Here is a 20,324-nt window from a genome sequence, read left to right on the forward strand (position 1 = left end):
TAGACAAAGCTGTAAACAAAGCGGAAGACAAAACGGAGCAATCGGCAATCCTATTATGGAAGCCAGTGGTTGCAAATGAAGAGGAAAATAGGTTCTGGACTAACCAACGGCAACTCACGAGAGATCCCATAGTTGAGTGGTCCATCATTTTCCCTCTCAGACTATCAGTACTTACCAAACCTGTTTCAACTAATGGGATCACTCGATTTCTCCTTCGTCTATGAATTTCAAAAATCAACCTGCTACCATGAAGCAGAGGAAAAACGCAAAGTACGTGAATATTTGAATGTTGCAAAATTTCTTCCAATTAAAAAGTGCTTTCAATTGCTAGATGTTTTGATTTTATCTCCATGAAATGTTCAGAGAAGTATATTTGAAATTAAATTTAACATGCCCTGCAAATAACAGGGAATACTAGTCACTCTCCACAATACTAAATGATTTATTGGAGAAAATTTGACAACATTCCAATGATCAAACAGAGAGTAAACCAGTATACAATACAACTGTACAAGTTTCTGCGCATGCGCAAACTGTCAACTGCACAGTGAGGACTGTGCGTGTGATAGCTGCCTAAGAGTAGCACTCTTAAATGTTTCAGTTATATCACTGCCTACATTCTCATTTATGACTCATTGAAAAAAAAATTGGGCTGGAAGGTTGGTAGAGGTGCTGTCAGCTAAGTTTGCGGTTGGCTTTTGTGTACAATCCGTTTGCAAGCTACTGCAATGCAGTCGTCCAATACGAATTGAGGATTGCCTACACTCACCATTAGGTCGCAGTCAATCCCTATGGGATGATCGCTAGCAAGCTGAATGTCTTGGCTGGTGACACCTCTACCTCTACAAAAAGGAACTTTCCAGAATTTTTGTGGGTAATTTGTGATTTAATCATCATAGATTTTTACGAGTAGGTTGTGCCTACTTGCCTGCATAAAAATGAAAAGAAAATTCACTGTGATCAATTTTAACACAAAAACGTACAGGTACTTTAATAAGAAAAATAAATCGTAAGGACGTAGAATGTAGAATTGAGAAACATCCTTTCGTCTCCAATAACTCTCAAGGTAACATCAATAAAACAGCGTTCAAACTGCCTATGAAATAGAGTGAGGGTATACTCATTAAAATAATACAATTATGAGCGACTCTCCCCACCTAGAACAGGCTTGCTGCGAAAGACCTATATCTTCATATACTAACTGCATAACCTCAAGAAAACAAGATATCCGTCCAAGAGCGGCATAATCTCTGATCGCTATTGGCTTTTAATACCTAGTTGGGCATTCCTACAGAGAAATCTTACTGTTGACAGCAAAAATAAACAGTTTCCAGTTGTACGTGATGCCTTGGGTAGATGCATCGTTCAAGATTCTCTCAGCATATATGACCTGAGAAATATGAGAAGAGGGTACACGACTTCCATCATGCGATTTGGCATTACAGATAGTTTCTGAGCAAACAGTTCCTTCACAGGTAATCGCTTGAGCTAAGCCAAACCATTTGCGCAATGGGCATTGATGTATTGGACTGTGTGAAGAGGAAGGTCTGATGAGCTATAAAGAAACCATAATTACTCTGACGAAAATTAAATTAGCTAGTGGAGACGCGATTTATCTCAGAGCAGTGCAGAAGGTAAACAAATCAAAGAACAAAGAGGTTAGCAATCAAAAAGCTTTTGTTTACGAAATACGAACCTCAAAAATTCATCCGTTCCAAAAAACTGGAGACACAGCTGAGCAGGAGACGGACATCCACTGTTAAAAAATTGAAGTACTAAAAGAAAACAAACACAGTAACGTGTTGGCTAATCCAAATGCGACTTAAAAACACCCTGAGGGTATTGTACCTCCAGGTTTTGGCAATAGAGGAAAGGTTAAATAATATTCCGTGATCCGAGTTGGCACTGAACAACAGATTACGAAATCACTTTAACAGACGCGCGTGGCGGATTTCGAGACAAAAAAACTGGAATCGTATTCCCAGACTATACACTATCGGATGGTGAAAATTCTGGCGAAAATTAAGTGTGGTAAATCTGAGATTTCAGCTTCTCCGCACTACGCGATTCACACGGCACGAAACGCTCACGACGCAAGTTGGCGAACGACTCGCAGTTCCTCCGTTTCTCGGTTCGCAGTTGACAACAGACGCAGAACGAAACCACACATCTCGGAACAGCTGATGAAGGACCACCTCGCCTCCTTTTACCGGAGGCGATACTGCGCGGGTTGCAGGGTTGTACTGCGGGTTGCCGAACTATGTCGAGCCGATCGCATCGACAGAGTTGTCAACTTTCAGGACTTTATTCGGCCTGGGTTTCAGAGTATTGAAATAATGAATTCTACATGTACAATGTTAAATGTTGGGAAAAGTTGAAATCACTCAAATTAGTTAGCAAAAGCTGCCGTGCTAAGGAAGAACGCCGTATGAACATTCGAGAGTTCCTAAATTTATTTCTCTTGGTAAAACATGTATTTTCGACAACATTCATGCATACTTATTCTTCCTTGAAATTTTCAGATATTTTAGATTAAATAGGGTAAAACACTGTCTGAAAATTTTGGAAAATAATTTTCACAATTTTCCCATTAAATTCTGTTTTTATCAGAGGAAACTTGGCAACGTCTAAGGGCTCATACGGCATTCTTCCTTTGCACGGCAGAGTCCTGAGTACATTGCAAAGTTGGAAAGTTTTATTTCAATGACTAAAATCGAAAAATGTGTACTTCAAAATGCAAGGCTTTGTAAGTCTCTGCTCATGCTTTGGTTTTTCAAAGGAAAACGAACCAACAGTATTTACTATTTGTTGTAAGTTTTCAGTGCTCATTTTGAAAAACTTGTGCATAGGTAATAGCAAAAAAGCGTTTTGATTAGTTATTCACATGATAGGAGACTTTCAGATGTTGCAAATGATTGAGTAACGCATTTTTTGTACTAAGCCATGATTTGTCTGTGGTTGAAATTTTCTTGGGAATTTTTTGTAGATTTTACATGGGATTTAACAAAAAATTTCTTTAAATTTTCATGGTGAAACGCACACTCATTAAGGAATAAAAAGAATTAAGTGGTTGAGTTATACTTTGAAATGTCACAGGGTAATTAAGTCAGTTCTTCTAGCTTATACTTCACCAACTTTGAGTTTATTTTAAAACTGGTGAGTTTAAATTATAATCATGTTGTGAGGTAAAATAAGAGATTTTTTTAATTGATTCCACTATTTTCCCATTGAAGTGCAATATGGCATGTTCAAAACTCCCTTTGAGGTCATAATGAGCTTAGAAAACGACTTTTCAAAAACTCTGATGAAACTGTTAAAAAATAATTTTCAGGAAACCCCTAGGTATTCTGATTAATTGCTTTTTTAAAGAACATTTATTTATGGTAAAATTTAGATACGTTGAAAAAGTCTTTAAAAACAATTACACACTGCTTTTTTAAAAGTGTTTTGACATATTTCTCATCCATTTTCAATAGAAAAAAACTAGATTTAGGATAAATCTTTCAAGAGTTTTATAATATGTTTTTCATTTAAATTTACCTCTTGTCAATTTTACCCAAACTCTGTCCTGCATTTTTTCTTCAGGCATATCCTGTCTCAGATACATAATTTGTCATGGGAGGTACTTTTCTGAGTTCCTCTAAAATTTAAGTGGTTACCCGTGAGAAGAGAAGTCAAGGATAAGGTATCTAAAGGTTTGTTGAAGATCTCTCTGAAAAAAGCTGTTTCAAGGTTCCTTAAAGCTAGGAAATGCATCTCTTGCTAAAATTCACCCTGAAGACCTCTATTTTCTGGGCATTTCCATGGATCATACAACGTTCCTATTGATGGTAAAACAAGCTATTATTTTCATATAATTTTTTAAAAGATAATGATCCAACATTCTAAAAGAAAATAACTTTTGAAAAAGGAAATAAAATAGGGAAAAAATCGAAAAATTATAATTACCGGTATCCTCTGTAGAAATGCAATTTTGAACATTTGGTTCTCACTTTGAAGATTTAAAATGAAAAATTCTTTGGGACTAGTTTTGAAATCAAATTTATTGCTAGCAAACAACAAGTTTTTGAAACATAAATTTTTTTCTCTCAAATTTTGACTGTTAAAAATTCCATAAACTTAAAGTGTAAGGAAAAAACTACAAAACAATTTAATTAAAACATAAGTAAAAAACATGTAGAAACTTTATGGGTAAACAAACATGGATTACTTAAATGCACCTAGTTAAAAGGAAGAATACCATTTGGGCATCACTTACCAAAAAGAAATTAAAAACACAATACATTAAGAAAAGCACCTACATTTATGCAGGAAATCAATTGAAGATATGCTGTATCTAAGAAAAGCAAAGAAATTAATTATTTCAAGGTAAATACTATGCATTTGGATACTTCTAATTTTTGGTAAAATTACCATTAAGAGAAAAAAAGAGATTACGTGCAACTTCCAAACGTGAAAATATTGTTCTGTTCGATATAACCTAGCTAAGTAAGTAGATGACCCGCATGGTTACAAAGTTAAAATGAATGATTGCATGCTAAAAAGGCATAAGTTAAAAAGCTCATGAGCCATTGCTTTGGTTGGGTAAGCAGGACATTAGGGCTCATGAGTGTTTGGACTGATGCACTTCCAGCATGCATTGATTTAAGTAAGGGTGTTAACAAACGGTTTGGTAGCTTGCTAAAACCTGCATGATAGAAAAAGAATAACATTTTGTAAGAAAGAGATACAACATGTATAGCACAGAGGGAGAACTAAAATTCACCCAAATATTTAGAACCAAACATTCGTCTCATCCAAGCACCAATTGAATCTTCCGCTCCTGCAGAAGTAAAACAAACGATTGGATATCAAACAAATTCTGCAATGTTGCTAGTTTCACCTCCGTGTTCCAGTCAAAAAAGGGACTATTCAAGCGAGTGGTATGTTTAGGCTGTCTACACTCAGGCTAGTCCTTCAAAAACCGAAAATGAAAGCAAATATATTCAAATCGACAGTAAGACTCCCAAACCGGGTATCTCGTTTGCAATGTTTTGAAACCTCCACTCTCATATTATTTTTCTTAAGGAGACCAAATCAACATAATTTCTTTGAGTTTTCAAAAATTGACAATGAGTAGTTTTCCATTAAAAAATCAAGTATTACAAGATGTCTACAACGCTGCAAACTAAGGCGTATGATTTGGCAGTCTCACTGTCAAATGCTCAATTCACTGTTCTGTTTTTTAAATCAAGGTTAAATATTATGAAATTGGATTGTGGATTTTTGACTTGTCTTTAATAGAGACTTTGTAGGAAAATACAAATAACATGTTTTTTTGACCTAATGGATTCATTTCTTGCTCAAAATTAAAGACAAAAACAATATACAATGCAGTAAAACAGTCGATATTTAGATGATCGTTTGTCCTTGGCAAGAATTCACCTCTAACAGCTATTAACTGCGAAGATAGATCTCTACCAGCATTGGCTTTTAATGAAAAAAAATCTGAAAAATTGTGAGGTGCAGAGAAAATTCCTAAAAAAAAACTGTTACAATATAGGAGTGAGAAAACCTTTTCTGTTAATCAGGTAAATATTGCACTATTTTAAGTTTTTTGTCACTTTCTTTAAGTCAATTTCGACAGAACTGTTGCACGCAATTTCAGTTTCTAATGTTGTGTTGTGTCTCTAAAAGTTTATGTTATGTTCAGTGTCAATATGAGTCATTTTTAGAAAGTAGCAAAATTTTGATGCCAAAGCTTCCATGACATTTTTTAAACAAACCGTTTCACGGAAAATTTTACGGTAACAGTTTAACTTGCACAATTTAAGAATTTTTCGACTTTTTTTAAAGGCCTTTAATGGTCAGTGCAACTAGGGGAGTTGTATTTTGAAACAGAAAAAAACTGAAAAGTCTGAACCTTCAGAATAGAAACACACAAATACTTTTGATATGAGGAATTATTAAGAGTCTAAGGTAACATATAGATGTGATTAAAAAAACAAAATGAGAATACCTTCAGTAAGTACTTATGCAGAAAAAAACAAACTAAAGTGAACCAAATGATGACTTAAAAAATTACAATAACCAAATAACACATAGAAAACATTTCCTCAAAAGGTTATACATCAAAAGCAGAAGTTTTTTGGTTTCAATTTTGAAAAACAAGTGAACAACTTTCAATTTGAATATGAAATTAAATTTACGATGCATAGAAATACAAAAAAGTAAAAAAAGAAAACTAATAAACATAATAATGAAAACAAACAAAATTAGGAGATTTTCTGTCCTTGATACCAACAGAAAATTTAGCTTGAAAACAGTGAACCAAGATAAAAATTGAGCTTGTTAGTTCCGTTGCGATTGAGAGGAAGTCATATTTTGATAGTTAAATCAACGATACTTTAGTGCAAGATTATAAAATCCATCCAAATTTTAAGTCTGCAATTATAATTGAGGACTTAAGACGACAAGAGCACTTCTTGGTTCAGAATTTTCTACCACACATTTGTTCTTTACACAAATAAACATTGTCAGAGTAATCGAAATTCAAGTGAATATTATTCATACTTGGATACTCATTCTTCTCAATTCTAATCGTTAAGATAAGGTATACTAAATACGTGAACATACTACCAAAAGTATGAATTTAGGATACCATGGACACTGATCTGACTTGTTCATTCTCTCTCTTTTAACACCAAAAGTTGACAAAAAAAATAATTAGCAGAAGGAATGAAAATAGAGAGAAAGGATTCACCATAAATTTTATGGTTTAGATTATACCTAGGAAAAGAAGCGGAAAAATAAAGAAACATAAACATAGAAGCAATTAACAAACCTAAAACCTTCAATCGGCAAAGAAATAAATATACAAAATCAATGGTAACTGACAAACTCTTCACTTGTCATGGTAAAAGAGAGACAAGATGTCATTTTCTCTTCACTACTAGATAATATTTTGATAGCCGAAGTTGGAAACAGCGCATCTCCATTGCGATGTATCAAAATTTCCGCTCTTATTTTAGTTTTTTTAGAGGAAAGAAGCCAATTTCATAGCTTGAAATCCATACAGAATATTCCACTAACAGATAAGAAAAATCGATGAGTTTTCAAGAAATCAAATTGACTAGTTTTACTTTGTAAGAAAAAATAAAGTATGCTGGGGAGTATGCCGGAAAGTCTGCAATGTCGTAAATGGAGATGCGCGATTTTACACTTTGGTCATCGCTTTGGAGATTATTTGACAAAGCAAAGTATATTAATGTATTTATGCCAAACAGAAACAAGGAGTTCCAAAAAAAAAAAATCAGTGATGTACTAAGTTGAGCTACACGTTTTGACTTATAAGGAGATTCTTTCATGATAAACTCATAATACATAAAAATACTTGGATCAAGTTGCGTGGAAAGGAACTAACCCGGACAAAATTAATTCAGAGAAGAACAGGTTTGAAGTTCGTATGCTCCATGAGCCTCGATGATTCAGTTTTCAACTCATTGCAAAGGGTAAAATTGCAGGTTTTTCTTTTCTATTTTTCTGATAAAAAATAAATGGAAGGCTCAGAGCTATAGCGGGACAATACTATATTGCAATGTTGCAAAGTTTCTACTTAAGAAGGTACTTATTTACTCATGAACGATTTCGGAACATCCTTTAAAATATTTGTGAATTTTTTCTGAGCTTGATTTAGTACAAATTCCTGAAGAAATTTGAGATGTGAAACGCGCACTTGCTGATGCATAATGATACATTTTGAGGTGAGACTCTCCCACATTATAATGCGATTGGTGCGTTTTTAGCTCTGAACCTTTTGATTTTGATCAAACTTTTCGATCACTTCCGACTTATATTCCAGAAAAAAATGGGATAGTTCCTTTCTGCGTACCCCAAGCTACATATTGTATCTATTGAACACCAGTGCACTTTCAAGAAATAAATAAGGATAAATAAAGTATTCATACATGGAGAAAAAAATAATAATCATTCCACTGGTCAAAACCCACTATAAAATACCCCCAATGCTATAAAACCTAGATAAAATAAATTTGTAAATATCTTATCACAGGCAGGTACGGTACCCTGATTAAGTAAGTTCTCAAACATAAGCTACTGAACACATCATTTTGTATACTAAAAACGGAAAATTTTGTTCATCCGTCACTCAGTAGCAAAACTACTTAGGTACAAAAAATTTGGCGTCCCTAGCAAAAAAATGAAGCTTTTAGAATGAATATTTTAAATTTAATACATTTGGCAAGATCAAGTTTTAGAATCTTACGTTACAAAAACTTCAGAACACTTCGATGGATTTCGGAGGTGATCTGAGGCAGAAATCCCCCACTGTGTTGCGCCGCTTCACAGTCTGTGCCTTTGAGAAGTAATGATTATTATAATCTATAAATTAACGCAAGAAGCTGATCCATAAAGGTATGATAATGTAGTGAAGCTATATCATCAAAATGAGAATTTGTTGAAAACTTATATTGAAGATTATGAAAACGGATTTACCTCATTGACTCAATTTCTTTAAGAGTGATATTATGTACGATGCTTTTTCTCACACATTGAGTTGATGAAGAAAGTCCATTCTCGTAATTTTTGATATAAATTTTCAATGAATCTTCACAAATTTGATGTCATACTACCTGGAGTTAATACTTATACACGTTTTGGGTCAGTTTTTTGCATTCATTTGTAGATTAAAGTAATTATTGCTTCTCAAGGGCACAATCTGGATAACAGCGTACAGAGAGGCGGACCTCTGCCCTAGATCACTTAGAATAACCTTAAAATGAAACAGCCTGACTACATCATACTTTTTTTTTTTTTATGACAGATCACTAAACAATACTGCAACTTAGAAGCAACAATAATTTTCATAATCCAAGACAAATGCACAGAAAAGTTAAGAGCGTTTAGTAGTTGAGTTCTCTGTTAAAAAAATGAGCCATGAGGGAAAATTAGTCAATGTGAAAGTGAAATGCAGTCAGGCTGATTCCAGTTTTTATCCAATAATAGTTAATTAAAATTTAGAATAAAATACCAACACAGCGATTCATCTACTTGATTGCCTTGACCAGAAAAACTTACATTTGCAAAGTGGTAAATTTTAATTTATCATCCTTTCCCTGAACACTTTCTGTCCTTTCTTTTTCCGAAGGTAGGAATCATAGGCGCCCGTATATAGCCCCTGTATAATTTCTGATTCTAAACAGTCAAAACCTGCCATGCAGGTTATACTTGGGAATGTCTTACTGTGTGTTGTACAAGTGCACATTTTATAAGAAACAAAAATTGATCAGATTGTTAGTGGGCGCCTATGATAATGGCTTTTTAGAGATTCAAAATCCATCAGCTATGCTGATTTGAAACTTGGCTCTACATAATTAAAAAGGTAACAATTTTAGCTTCAAAGATAAAACAATTTTATGAGATGTTTATCTTAAAAAATTTACAAGATATGTGATACCACTTCAAGATCGACAGCTAAGGTACAATACCACCTAACTGGCAATTTCGGAGAAAATGAGTTAGAAATTTTGCTGCATTCTACAGTCTAAAATAGGTATGTAAGTAGATGGTTTAAGTTTTTTCCAATTCCGTATGAGAGGGCTGTAATGACTCTGTGATGACGCTTCAATGTATGCACAAAATTGCATGCAACCTCAAAATCACAAAAATGGAGAAGTTTCTTCTTCATCTTGTGAAATCGTCAGTTTGCAGTTATGATGGGTGGTATTGATCCTTAGCCGTCGAGATGTCTTTTTTAATGAAAGAAGGATATTATGAGAAAATTTGTTTTCCATTGAAACGGAACACTCCAACAAGGAAAACAAATGAGAAGAACAGAATGACTATTGAAGCCCAAAAAAGAAAGATTATCTACAAATGATGAGTTTGTAATTTACACTACGAAGACGGCATATACTTACGAAGAATATCAGGCAAATACTGTTGACAGGCTTGAGAAACTTCAGTAGATAGTGATTGGAGATCCTTTGCTTCTTCCGCAAAAACAAGGATTTCTATTTTATTTCCAGTATTCCTGAGGAAAGAGGGAAAAAAACCCATAGATATTTAGCTGTGAGATAGGATACATAAAACATTTAATCAGTGTGATTATATTTTGCTGTTGATTGATGTGAGAAAATCAATAAAACTTTCATGATACTTGTAAAATGGAAACGAAAAAAATTAAAGACTAGGCCGGATCTGCTTTTGTGTCATCAGGATTTCAAGCTTGCTGGTTCTAATTATACGAATTTACATTAAAATGAAGAAAAAATAAACCAAAACTCGCATTGTTTACCGTATAGATTAACATACAGTTGAATTTGTTATTCACGAATTTGAATACAACAGAATACAACAGTGTGTTACTTGAGCCATAAAAAATGCGTGTTTTGATTTGTTTTTTCTTCCTTTTATTTGTTATATTATCACGCAAGATGCATTTTGCAAATTTTCATTAATTGAGGACAAACCCGTTGACAGCTCTTACAGGTTTTTACAAAATATGCTGGCAGATTCAGTGTTTTAAGGTGTTTGATTGATCCAAATGCAATGTTCTGATAGAATATTTCCAGCGCTTCTGAAGATGACTCTTTGGGATTGAAATGCATTTGGATGAATAAAAATACCTTAAAAAAGCTGCATTTACTGATATGCAAAATGCCATTCTTTTAGAATTTCTTGGCATAGATTCCTGTGCAGGGTTACCACAGAATTTAGAAGATGAATATCCTTAACAATTCCCTGATTTTCCTAACACATTTTGGTAAAATTGCCGGACAATTAAAGATATACCAGATGATTAAAGAGATATAATTTGAAATAAAGTAATAGCAAAATTTGTTGTTCAAAACGTCAGATCCATTCTAGAAAGCAAATGAAGATGACTTAACAATTTTTTCCTGACTTTGTAAAATTTCTAGATATTTCCCAGTATTCCTTATCTGTGGCAACCCTATACGAGTTTGTTTCAGAAATAAGTTACTTCATTTGCTGACTGAGTCTTATATTTTTTAAGGGATTATCATGATTCTGTTCATAATGGACAGAAAAATTCAGTCGACAAGAGACAGAAATGTACTGAAAGATAGGAGTAAGTAGAGGAGGAGACAAAAGAAAGGGTGAAAATACTTACAACTGACACGGAAGAATTTTTGATAATTCATCCACGGCATGATGATCAACCTCTAAATCTGCAGGGTGTCGACTAGAAGATGGCTTCTTGAAAAAGACAACTTTGGACAGGGGATTTATGTGAGATCCGAAATCAAGTCTTAAGGCATCTGCACTAAACTTGTGTCCTGGAATTTTATCGTTCAGCACCTTTCTCAAGTCCCTGACAGTATATGCTAAGGCATCTTTCTTTATATTCGGAGCACTTTCACTCTAGAGAGACAGAAAATTAACATGAAATTTGAGATGTTACCGACAACTTGCTGCACACCAGGTTCAAAGCTTTCTTCGTGCCGGGTAGTGCAAAAAGCAGGACTGTGGGCCAAGGCAGAGGTCAGCCCAAAAGACACAATCACATTGTCAATATCTCTCACCAGTTTAAAATGACAGTTAGAAAATTCCGAACCTTGAAACATCACCATTTTGAAAAGGAAATAGATATGCCACTCCGGTTATAAAGGTTCTCTTATTAAGTATTTTTCATAGAAACATTATAGGAGGGCTTTCTAAGACGTTTTTCAAAAACGACCATTGGTTTTGACCCCTCACATCACTTTATAGCCTAGGGGAGTTTATGTTTCTTGAATTTTAAAAATAAGAATCTCCCTTGGAAGTGGATAGTTGGTACAATTTTCGAGTAAATTTTTTCTTCATTTGTTGAACAACAATCTAAGTCAGAAATATCTTGCTCAATTCCAAAAAGTTTAAGGGGTTAGAAGAAAAATTACACTTGCAGAGTCAAAATTATTACGGCAGGTGCGTACTGATTTCCAGCCAATTCTCAGTGCAACTGAATCCAAAATGTCTCTGGCATAATGATTTTGACATAGCAAGTGAGTTCTTATTATTTTAGTATTACATTTTCTTAGGCGGTTTGCCTCGCGCAGTTGTATTTTGCGGTAAATTTGAGCGAATTCCCATTTACTTCTGCCAATCATGTATGTTTACATCAAAAATAAAAAAAAAACTCTTCTAGTTTAGCTGGATTCATCTCGCAATGAAGAACTCACCAGGATTTCATTAATATTGAAGCGGTGCACCAAGGGGTACAACTGACGTCTGCTTATCCTCTGCAGTATATTCCTGGCCGGATGATTATCAAAGCGACTATCATACAACAGGACATGATGAATGTGATCAGAGAGTTTAGACATGGCATTCATATTTTCTTGAGCTTCGTGTAACTTAAACCTGAAAATAGTACAATCTTTTTGAGACGCATTTTCTCTCCAATCTGATGGACTCGATAAAAGCATTGTTAACTTCAAATTGAGATGTAAAAGTCCAAATCATAGCTAAATACATCTGATGACCCAATTTCAACAAAAATGTAATAATTTTCTTGCGCAGTGAACCACTAGACAAGGTGCCAATTTTATCATTGTGATAAAAACCTTCTCACCTAAATTTCATGTGTAGAACAAGATCTGTGCAACAAAAATTACTGAAAATAAGTCTTAATTAAGATTTTGTTTTTGTTAAGCATCAGTTACGGAAAATTTGAATTTCCTACTCACAAGAAAAACTATGAGTACACTTGAATCAAATCAAGCACTAATTAAAACTTCAAGTCTATCTGAATCAAATCAAGCACAATGACATAGAAGAATGGGCAGGGAAGTTTTCTATCATGATCAGAACTTTTCAAAGAGGGTTTAGAATTTCAAAGAAACCTCTGGAGATCATTTTTCAGTTTGACATGCTTTATTTTTCCTTTCATCCTTTTTATTTACTTCTCTTGTTTTTCAATCAGTATTAAAATTAATTACACTGATGTACAGAGGTCAGTTTTAGAATGGAAAAGAAAATAAGAAAACCTGGTACTTACGTTTTACCATCTGCATTGACTGTATAATCGTCTTTTGCCGCAACAAAGGCATCAACAAACCTTGGAAATAAATCAAAGAGAGCACTTATAAGAAATCAGTATACAAGATTGAAAACTTATATAAAAACATTTCTGAGGGTATTTCATAACTTTATCAGAGGTAATTCCAAAAATGTTCTACATCTGAACTGAATAAATAATAACGTTTCCAAGATAAATAATATTAGATTTCCTGTGCTATGGTGCCAATATCTCGATTACGAGTGATGGTAGACTGGGGTCCATAAGGACTTCTACATAAGAACAGTCAGATATGGATACCACTTAGCTAGTAATTAAAGGAAAATTTTAGCTTTTACAAGTTTTAATTTATACCTTCAAAGTAAGAAGGAAATTATTCATGGGGAAAGTAGGCGGCATTAACTTACATTAGTTCTAATACTTTAACAACTTGATGCTGATAAGCTCGTAGATGAAGATCAGCTCGAACTCTGAACATATCGTTAATTGTGACAGCCTCTTTATTTCGAAAACCGATGACGTAGTCCCCCGTGATAGGTGACTTCACAAGGCGACAAAATGTCAACAGTCTTCTGTAGTCAAAGGAAATTGAAATGTTCAGTTGCTTTCCATCACGCAAAAAGTAGTCCCATTTATCGACATCAATATCGTTGAGTTTGTTGTTTACAATCTGAAAGGAAAAATTTAAAAATCACACATAACAGCACATCTACTTTATAGCATTTTACTGATTCAGTCTTCATGGATAGTATAATTGCACTGTCACTTTACATTGTAATTAAACTTGTTAGCAACTGTTCTTCCTTAGCAAATATTAATTCAACCTTGTCCTCAAATGAATTTTGAGATTTTCAAAACAACATTCTTTTGGATTAAGGAGACTCATTATAACGTTACAACACAATTGTTTTTGAGTGACATGTTTCAAAATTTCATAGATCACACACACGTATTAATCAACTAATGGTTCTTCCCTTGATTTTTGATATCATGTAGAAGGTTTTTTTTTTTTTTTTTTTTTTTTTTTTTTTTTTTTTTTATGGGAAAATTAGTAAAAGATAATTACTACGAGGGCTCAGAGCAGCTATCATGGTTTAAAAAAATTAATAATAACTTAAACATCATAATCGCATCAAACCTCATTGTTGCCCTAACCCACAAATTACTTGAGGATGGCTATTTTACAATTATTTAGACAAAATTTTTTTCCAGTAATTGAGGACCAAAAAGCAGTGACTAGTTACTGATATTATAGAAAAGAGATTGAAAATTGAAAGATACATACTTGATATAAATACTGTTTATTTGGTAGTCTTTGTCCTTCGCCCAAAATAAGCTCCGCCACAAGATCAATGTTAACATTGTATCGTTTAAACTCACTTTCCAAGTGATTTTCCTTCACCAGGTGTTTCAACATTGAAACTGAGCAGTCTTCATGCTGGGTAAGAAAAAACAAACAAAATAATATTCACACAACATGATAAGTTTTTCAAGTTTTACTGGAAAATTTTTACCCATAAAAAATTTGGTTGAAAGACATCGAGGGAAAAAAAGTAATGATTATTAAACATTCTAGAGTGGAAAAAATCTGTGCAGCTCTTAAATATTTCTGTAAACACTCTGGCTATTAATTTCAGAGCTTAATAGGCTCCATCCTCAGCTGTCGGCAAACTCTGAAACGCGTTCCAATAAATTAATTAAAATGCTAGTGAAAACGCGAAATTTCAAAATTGTATCCTTTAACTTGTTCTGACCTCGTTCATAGTTTTGCATGGTGACAGTTTGCCTCTACACTCAGTAAAATTCTCCATGTACAAATTCTCTTGTGCCCATCCTTGGAGCGCTAACAAAAAGAAGGAACACTGCTAGTGTATTTGCTCCCTATTTGTGCATGGAGAGTTTGATTGGATACAGAAGTGGACATTCACTATACTGCCAAGCTAAGGATAAACGCCGTATGAGCCTTAAGACGTTGCCACACTTCCTTGACTAAAAACCGAATTTACTGGAAAATTTTTGGGTATTTTTTTCCCCCACTTTTTCAGATAATTTGGTTCGCAACTTGCACATACATACCTAAAAACTTCACGGAAAAATATGCATAACTTTCCTCAAAAATACATGTTTTATCCAGAGAAATTGGCAACTCTCGGATGTTAATACGGCATTCTTCCTTAGCACAACAGTATAGTAATCCCTTCATGATGGCCTCAACTTTGAGAGCTTTTTTTAGTTTTGGAGTTCGTTTTAGAAAATACCAGAGGCACCAACATGCTTCTTGCAAAATTTTACACAAGTAAGGGTATCTCAGTAGCAGATCCCTGTTGCTTGTAAGACCTCCATTTTGAAAAATTTGGCACTCTTCTTCCCCTAAGCTTTTAGATCAATGATTGTCTAGAATTAATTCTTACACAAAATTTCAAATTGCACACTCACCCTCCATTTTACATCACAATCATTCAGAAAATGCTCCCACAGATGAGAGAAGGGGCCATGACCTAGGTCATGGCACAGACCTGCTATTTCCACACTTAATTTTTCTTCAGGTAAAATTTGAACTTCAGGGCAGTTTGACCTTAGAGCTTCCACCATTTGGCCGGCTAAGTATGCAACCCTATAAGTTTAAAAAAAAAAAATATCATAATGAGAAGAGCTCAAGGGAAAAAATTATAGGCCAAAAACGACATATTAAAACAATTATTTTGGCAAACAGATTAAAAATGACTCTTGCTGAATCTTGATCATTTCTTTTCTCACAAATAAACTTAAGAAGATTCTAAAGTTGTACAGTGCTCATGTTTGAAGATTGAGGATAAGATGACTTCTTCAGATTTGTCATGAATTGAACAAATACAAATTAATTGTGATTAAAACGTAAACATTAGAGACATTGTATTCTACAAATACATTATTGTGTAGGACTTTTAACAACACATCAAGGTCCACAGCTTTTGGCTTGATAGAATTTATTTGAAATCCATAGAATTGCTGTTTAGTATTTACATGTTGTTTAGTGTTAAATTTTCTTGCTAGTTCTTGAACAAAATCTTCAGCTGATGAAGGAAATTTATGGTGTGAGAAACTATCAGGTTTGACCTTCGGACTTTGAAACCTTGAATATCATCAAGGATACTATTGCTAAAATTTCACCAACTTAGAGAGCAGTGGCCATAACTCCGTAATATGCTGTGCACACAATTTAATATAAGAGAAATGGCATATACCAGGAGGCTTGTGCAAATAATTAATTTGGCGGTGAGGATCCTAGAATGGCTTCTAGAAAATTATGGGTTTGCAATTCCAGAAAGCTCTTGGTAAAAGAATATAGGAATGAAGGATGGAGAAATGGCTTACCCAAGCGAATGCTCAAAACGTTTGCCACATGCTGCTGGAAAAACTAGGTAAGTGGTTCCGAGTTGCTTTAAATTTCTTAAACGTTGAAACTGCAGAGTATCGATGATTTTGACGCACAGGGGATGAAGCCTGATGTGCCCATGAACACTATCATTGAAAACTTTTTCTGTCATTACCTCTGTTACAGGACAAATAAGAGTGGTAAGTAAAGTTATTTTAAAATACAAAAAATTGACTTTTGGAAAATAAATTCTACTACAAGGAAAATGAATGCCTGAGCAAAACGCCAAGGGTGAAAGAGAAATAAGATTACGGAGACTCTAATAAAGTGTGGACATATTGTGCTTTAGGATACATTTTCTTACAAATGATGTTTTTGCCCCTCTCCTACAATTTGTTACCCTTACTGTTTTTCCTACAATTTTTCATTATTGGACACTTAATGGCTGTGTTTCCCGTCCCCTTACCAGACTTTTCGGTCGCTATCAACAATAAGGGTGGTCACGTTTTCTGCCCATCCTTCACCAACTACCACTTCCTTCAACTAGGCTTTGAAGCACAGGTGTCAGGATGAACTATGATCATTCATAGGAGCGCTATTTACACTCTTTATGGCTGTGTTTAATCTCCAAATTTGTGTTCAAAGGCGCCAAGGCAGGTTTATTGGTTTGCGCAAGTAAAATGGATTAAGGGAGGTCTTACAATCTGGAGGGAGAAAACCCACAGATTCGTCTCCTGAAAACTGTATTATCGTCCCGTCCCTTCCGGCCAACGGGCAAAATCAATCTTTTTAACATCCCTAGCAGCATTGACAGTAACAAATCTCTCAAAAAACTTGGAAATTATAATTAAACAAACTCTTGATAAAACTGTTAAAATTTACGAAGAGGGAAACCCTTTGTGACCCTTTTTGACGGAAAATTTGGGAGAGGTCAAATTTGAGTACAAGAATTGTTAAAAAAAACTCTTAAAAAAACTCTTAAGAATAATACACTGGTTTTTAGCACTTTCTAAACTTTAAAAAGTTGTTTTTGAAATGTTTGCATAAATTATCTCTCTCAAGAATGGTCCAATGCACACATAACTCAAATTTTAACTGGGCAGGGGTCTCTCTGACCCCACCTAATTTCAGTCCTAAACCCAACTTGCGCTCTGATGGACTTTGACGTGTTTGCGTATTTGTCTTTACAAATAATTTTCTAATCTGCTTAAATAATCTAATGCTTATCTTCTCATTATGCATGCAGTAAGTGGAGTTCTGGATTTCATTGGCATACTAACCAGTCATCACAGGAGTTGTCAGAAACTTTTTGTTAGGAAATGAGGTATCACCAACTTTGGAGCATGAATGGAGTCTGCAAAACAAAAAAATAAAACAATTTCAATAGGTAAGTAAACATAATATTTGATTGTGAGGAGGTACAAATGAATCAACCCAAGATCACCATACAAATATGTACCCAATTTGTAAGAATTGATAGAACTAACGAAGTCACTAAAAAAATTCAACTTTCCAACACAGTGACCCAGGTACCTAAGTAAAAGGATGGTACATAAAATTCGGAAAAAGAAATTTTTAAGACTCAGTAATATGACCTTCCAGACTCTTCTAGCGTTGAAACAGGTTCCTAATCTACCTTTAATTTTCCTAGAAAGCGAAGAAAAAAAATAACAGGTATCTGTAGACTTGATGAAGATTTGATGATAATACTTACTCAGAGAATGAGATACCTATCTATCACTTTTTTGTGGGACTTCACACAGCATTTTTTTATTGGATATCTTTTGATGAAGGGAATAAAGGAGAAAGTATTGAGAGAAAACGTTAAGTATTCTAAATGAACTGGAGCGTAAACATTGCATATTCATGAGGCTTGATAAGGCAAATGAGCTTCAGTTGGGCTGCTACTTTCTTTAAAATGTTGTGCCCTCAAATTTATGCGGAATATTGTGATGATATACAACAGTAAGTGCACTAATGAGGATAAGACCTCTCTCAAGTACATGAGCAAAAATAATACCGACCGCAAAGGATGGTAAAACTGATGATTTTCCAGAAATTCACAGTGCTTTTCTGTCTTTATGATTGCAACTCGATTTTTTTGTCTCCTGAAAATCCGATATACAGTGAGCTCAGTGCCTGATTGCATGATAAAATTAGCATTTCTAAGAGGTAAATTTCAGGAAATCTTTGTAGCATTAGGAGCCGTTCATTAATTAACCAGACTTAGCGGCAGGTAATTATGAAATTATTGACCCTCCCCCCCTCCAGCTCGTCATGATTTTGTGACATAGGTCCCTATCCTTAAACTCATTAAAACAAAAGAGCGTAGCTCTCCTTGGCCCCCTCCTCCCCCATCTCACCAAGACGACAGAGAGCGTTTGTTTCTCTCTCTAACCCTTAGCAAGGAGACCCTCCGCAATATGCATATCGATGGCCCAAGTGCGAAACAACTTATCATCAGCGTTTCAAAATTACCACTCTCACTTGATTTTTTGAAGAGAAAAAAGCAAATACCTAGAAATCCTAAAGATTCAAATGAGAGAGGAGAAAACTTGAGGAAATTTTCAAGAAATTGCATCGACTAGTTTTCTAAAGAAATAATAAAGCGGTACTGACGGTACTGAAGGTCTGCAACATTGCAAATGGAGATTCAAGGGTTTGTACTTCAGCTATCAATATTTTTCGCATTTGCAGAAAAATCCTCAGTCCAGTAACTACTGACGTGCATAGAAGCGCAGTATTGGTATTACTAGCGATGTATATCATTGTGATATTCTACAAAAACTGTTAGGATACTTATATGGTTCAAAAAGCAACTCTAAGTACTAGGGCCAATTTTTCCCTTTCAATGTAAAAAAAGGGAGGCTCCAGTTTGCCAAGTTCAGGCAGGAGTTCACTGTTAGATGTATCGAAACTTTCCACATCTTACTCCTGAAAGTTCTTAAGTACCTACATCTGACAAGGAGATAGTGCAATTAATTACATCAAGGTAGATATTTTTACCAACGAATTTTGGAAAAGTAATTCTGTGGGAAAGGCAGATATCACTTACGTTAGCAACTAAGTATAGGGAGGTAAATGAAATTTCAACTCTATGTAGTGAGGAAAAACCAAACAAGTTTCACGCGTTGAGCAGAAGGCTAATTTCAAAAGTGTTGAATTGGTCAGAATGTTCTCACCTGAGTTAAAGATGGAAAAATAAAGGTAATATGGGTCCGTAGAAATGAATGCGGAACTGATCTAAAGTATCCAAGAAGAGGCAATGTCAGCTGTCAGCACTGTTTGATCTCAGTTAACAGAATGTAGGTTAAGTAAAAGAAAAATTTGCAAAGTAATGCATTACCAAGAGATGACTGAGAGAATTGTTTATCACAGCTGCGATTTTTCTCGTGTGATAACAAACACAATCTTTCACAATCAATAACAGACTGAGTCAGGACACAGAGCCGACGGCTGTGATTCAGAAAACTTGCTTACCTAGATTCCTCACGGCCACTTGACGAACTTTTGGCGGCCATCCTAACTTTAAACGCCAAGAACTTTCAAGCGTTCAATTACTGCACGGCAAAATTGTCGCGAAACATTGTGGAAAGCTCATAGACAAGTTGCGTGGGGTACCGCTACACTGTTGATAACAGGACCTTGAATGTCTAGGTGATGAAATCACATCATGGAGAACAGATGGAGAAGGGAGAAGGCAAGGGGGGAAAGAATACATAAATCATGAAAGGTGGTGGCCGGGCCGGCCAGAATTGGTCGTGACGTAGACATTCATCAACTAGTATAAGCCAATGGAAAGAGCGCAACGCAATGGCGCAGGCGCTGCTGCACGCCTTACATGACCCAATTTTGGAATCGTATTCTATATAAATCTGTCAAGTTGTCAGCAGCAGCATGAAAAAAATGCATTGCAACTTTTGACATCGGTGTTTCTACATCTCTCTTCGT

At 34.8% G+C, this 20,324-nt stretch overlaps 2 protein-coding genes across 4 annotated transcripts in view; both read right to left on the bottom strand.

The window, feature by feature from the left end:
• LOC109036444 (tripartite motif-containing protein 2) overlaps nucleotides 1-2,156 on the bottom strand; it is a 66,601-nt gene extending 64,445 nt beyond the window's left edge. Inside the window, exon 1 of the mRNA XM_072297526.1 lies at nucleotides 1,697-2,156. The gene's annotated coding sequence lies outside the window, so the exon portion shown is untranslated. The remainder of the gene's footprint in view (nucleotides 1-1,696) is intronic.
• Nucleotides 2,157-4,025: 1,869 nt separating this feature from the next.
• fal (SAM and HD domain containing deoxynucleoside triphosphate triphosphohydrolase falten) lies at nucleotides 4,026-20,050 on the bottom strand. 3 transcript variants are annotated; one of them, XM_019051230.2, is made up of 10 exons: nucleotides 19,854-20,050; nucleotides 17,654-17,727; nucleotides 16,373-16,550; nucleotides 15,455-15,632; nucleotides 14,304-14,456; nucleotides 13,426-13,688; nucleotides 12,998-13,057; nucleotides 12,180-12,360; nucleotides 11,132-11,382; nucleotides 4,026-10,030 (listed from the first exon to the last, which is right to left on the bottom strand). In XM_019051230.2, the coding sequence occupies exons 1-10, from the start codon at nucleotides 19,892-19,894 to the stop codon at nucleotides 9,895-9,897; spliced, it is 1,515 nt and encodes a 504-aa protein (XP_018906775.2). In that variant the 5' UTR covers nucleotides 19,895-20,050; the 3' UTR covers nucleotides 4,026-9,894. The 3 variants fall into 3 exon arrangements, with proteins under 3 accessions (XP_018906775.2, XP_072153623.1, XP_018906853.2); XM_072297522.1 differs by lacking the exon at nucleotides 19,854-20,050 and adding an exon at nucleotides 19,720-19,836; XM_019051308.2 differs by lacking the exon at nucleotides 19,854-20,050 and adding an exon at nucleotides 19,556-19,708.
• Between the last annotated feature and the right edge of the window lie 274 nt (nucleotides 20,051-20,324).

This window comes from Bemisia tabaci, chromosome 2 (genome assembly GCF_918797505.1).
Source record: "Bemisia tabaci chromosome 2, PGI_BMITA_v3".
Classification (NCBI taxonomy): Eukaryota; Metazoa; Arthropoda; class Insecta; order Hemiptera; family Aleyrodidae; genus Bemisia; species Bemisia tabaci.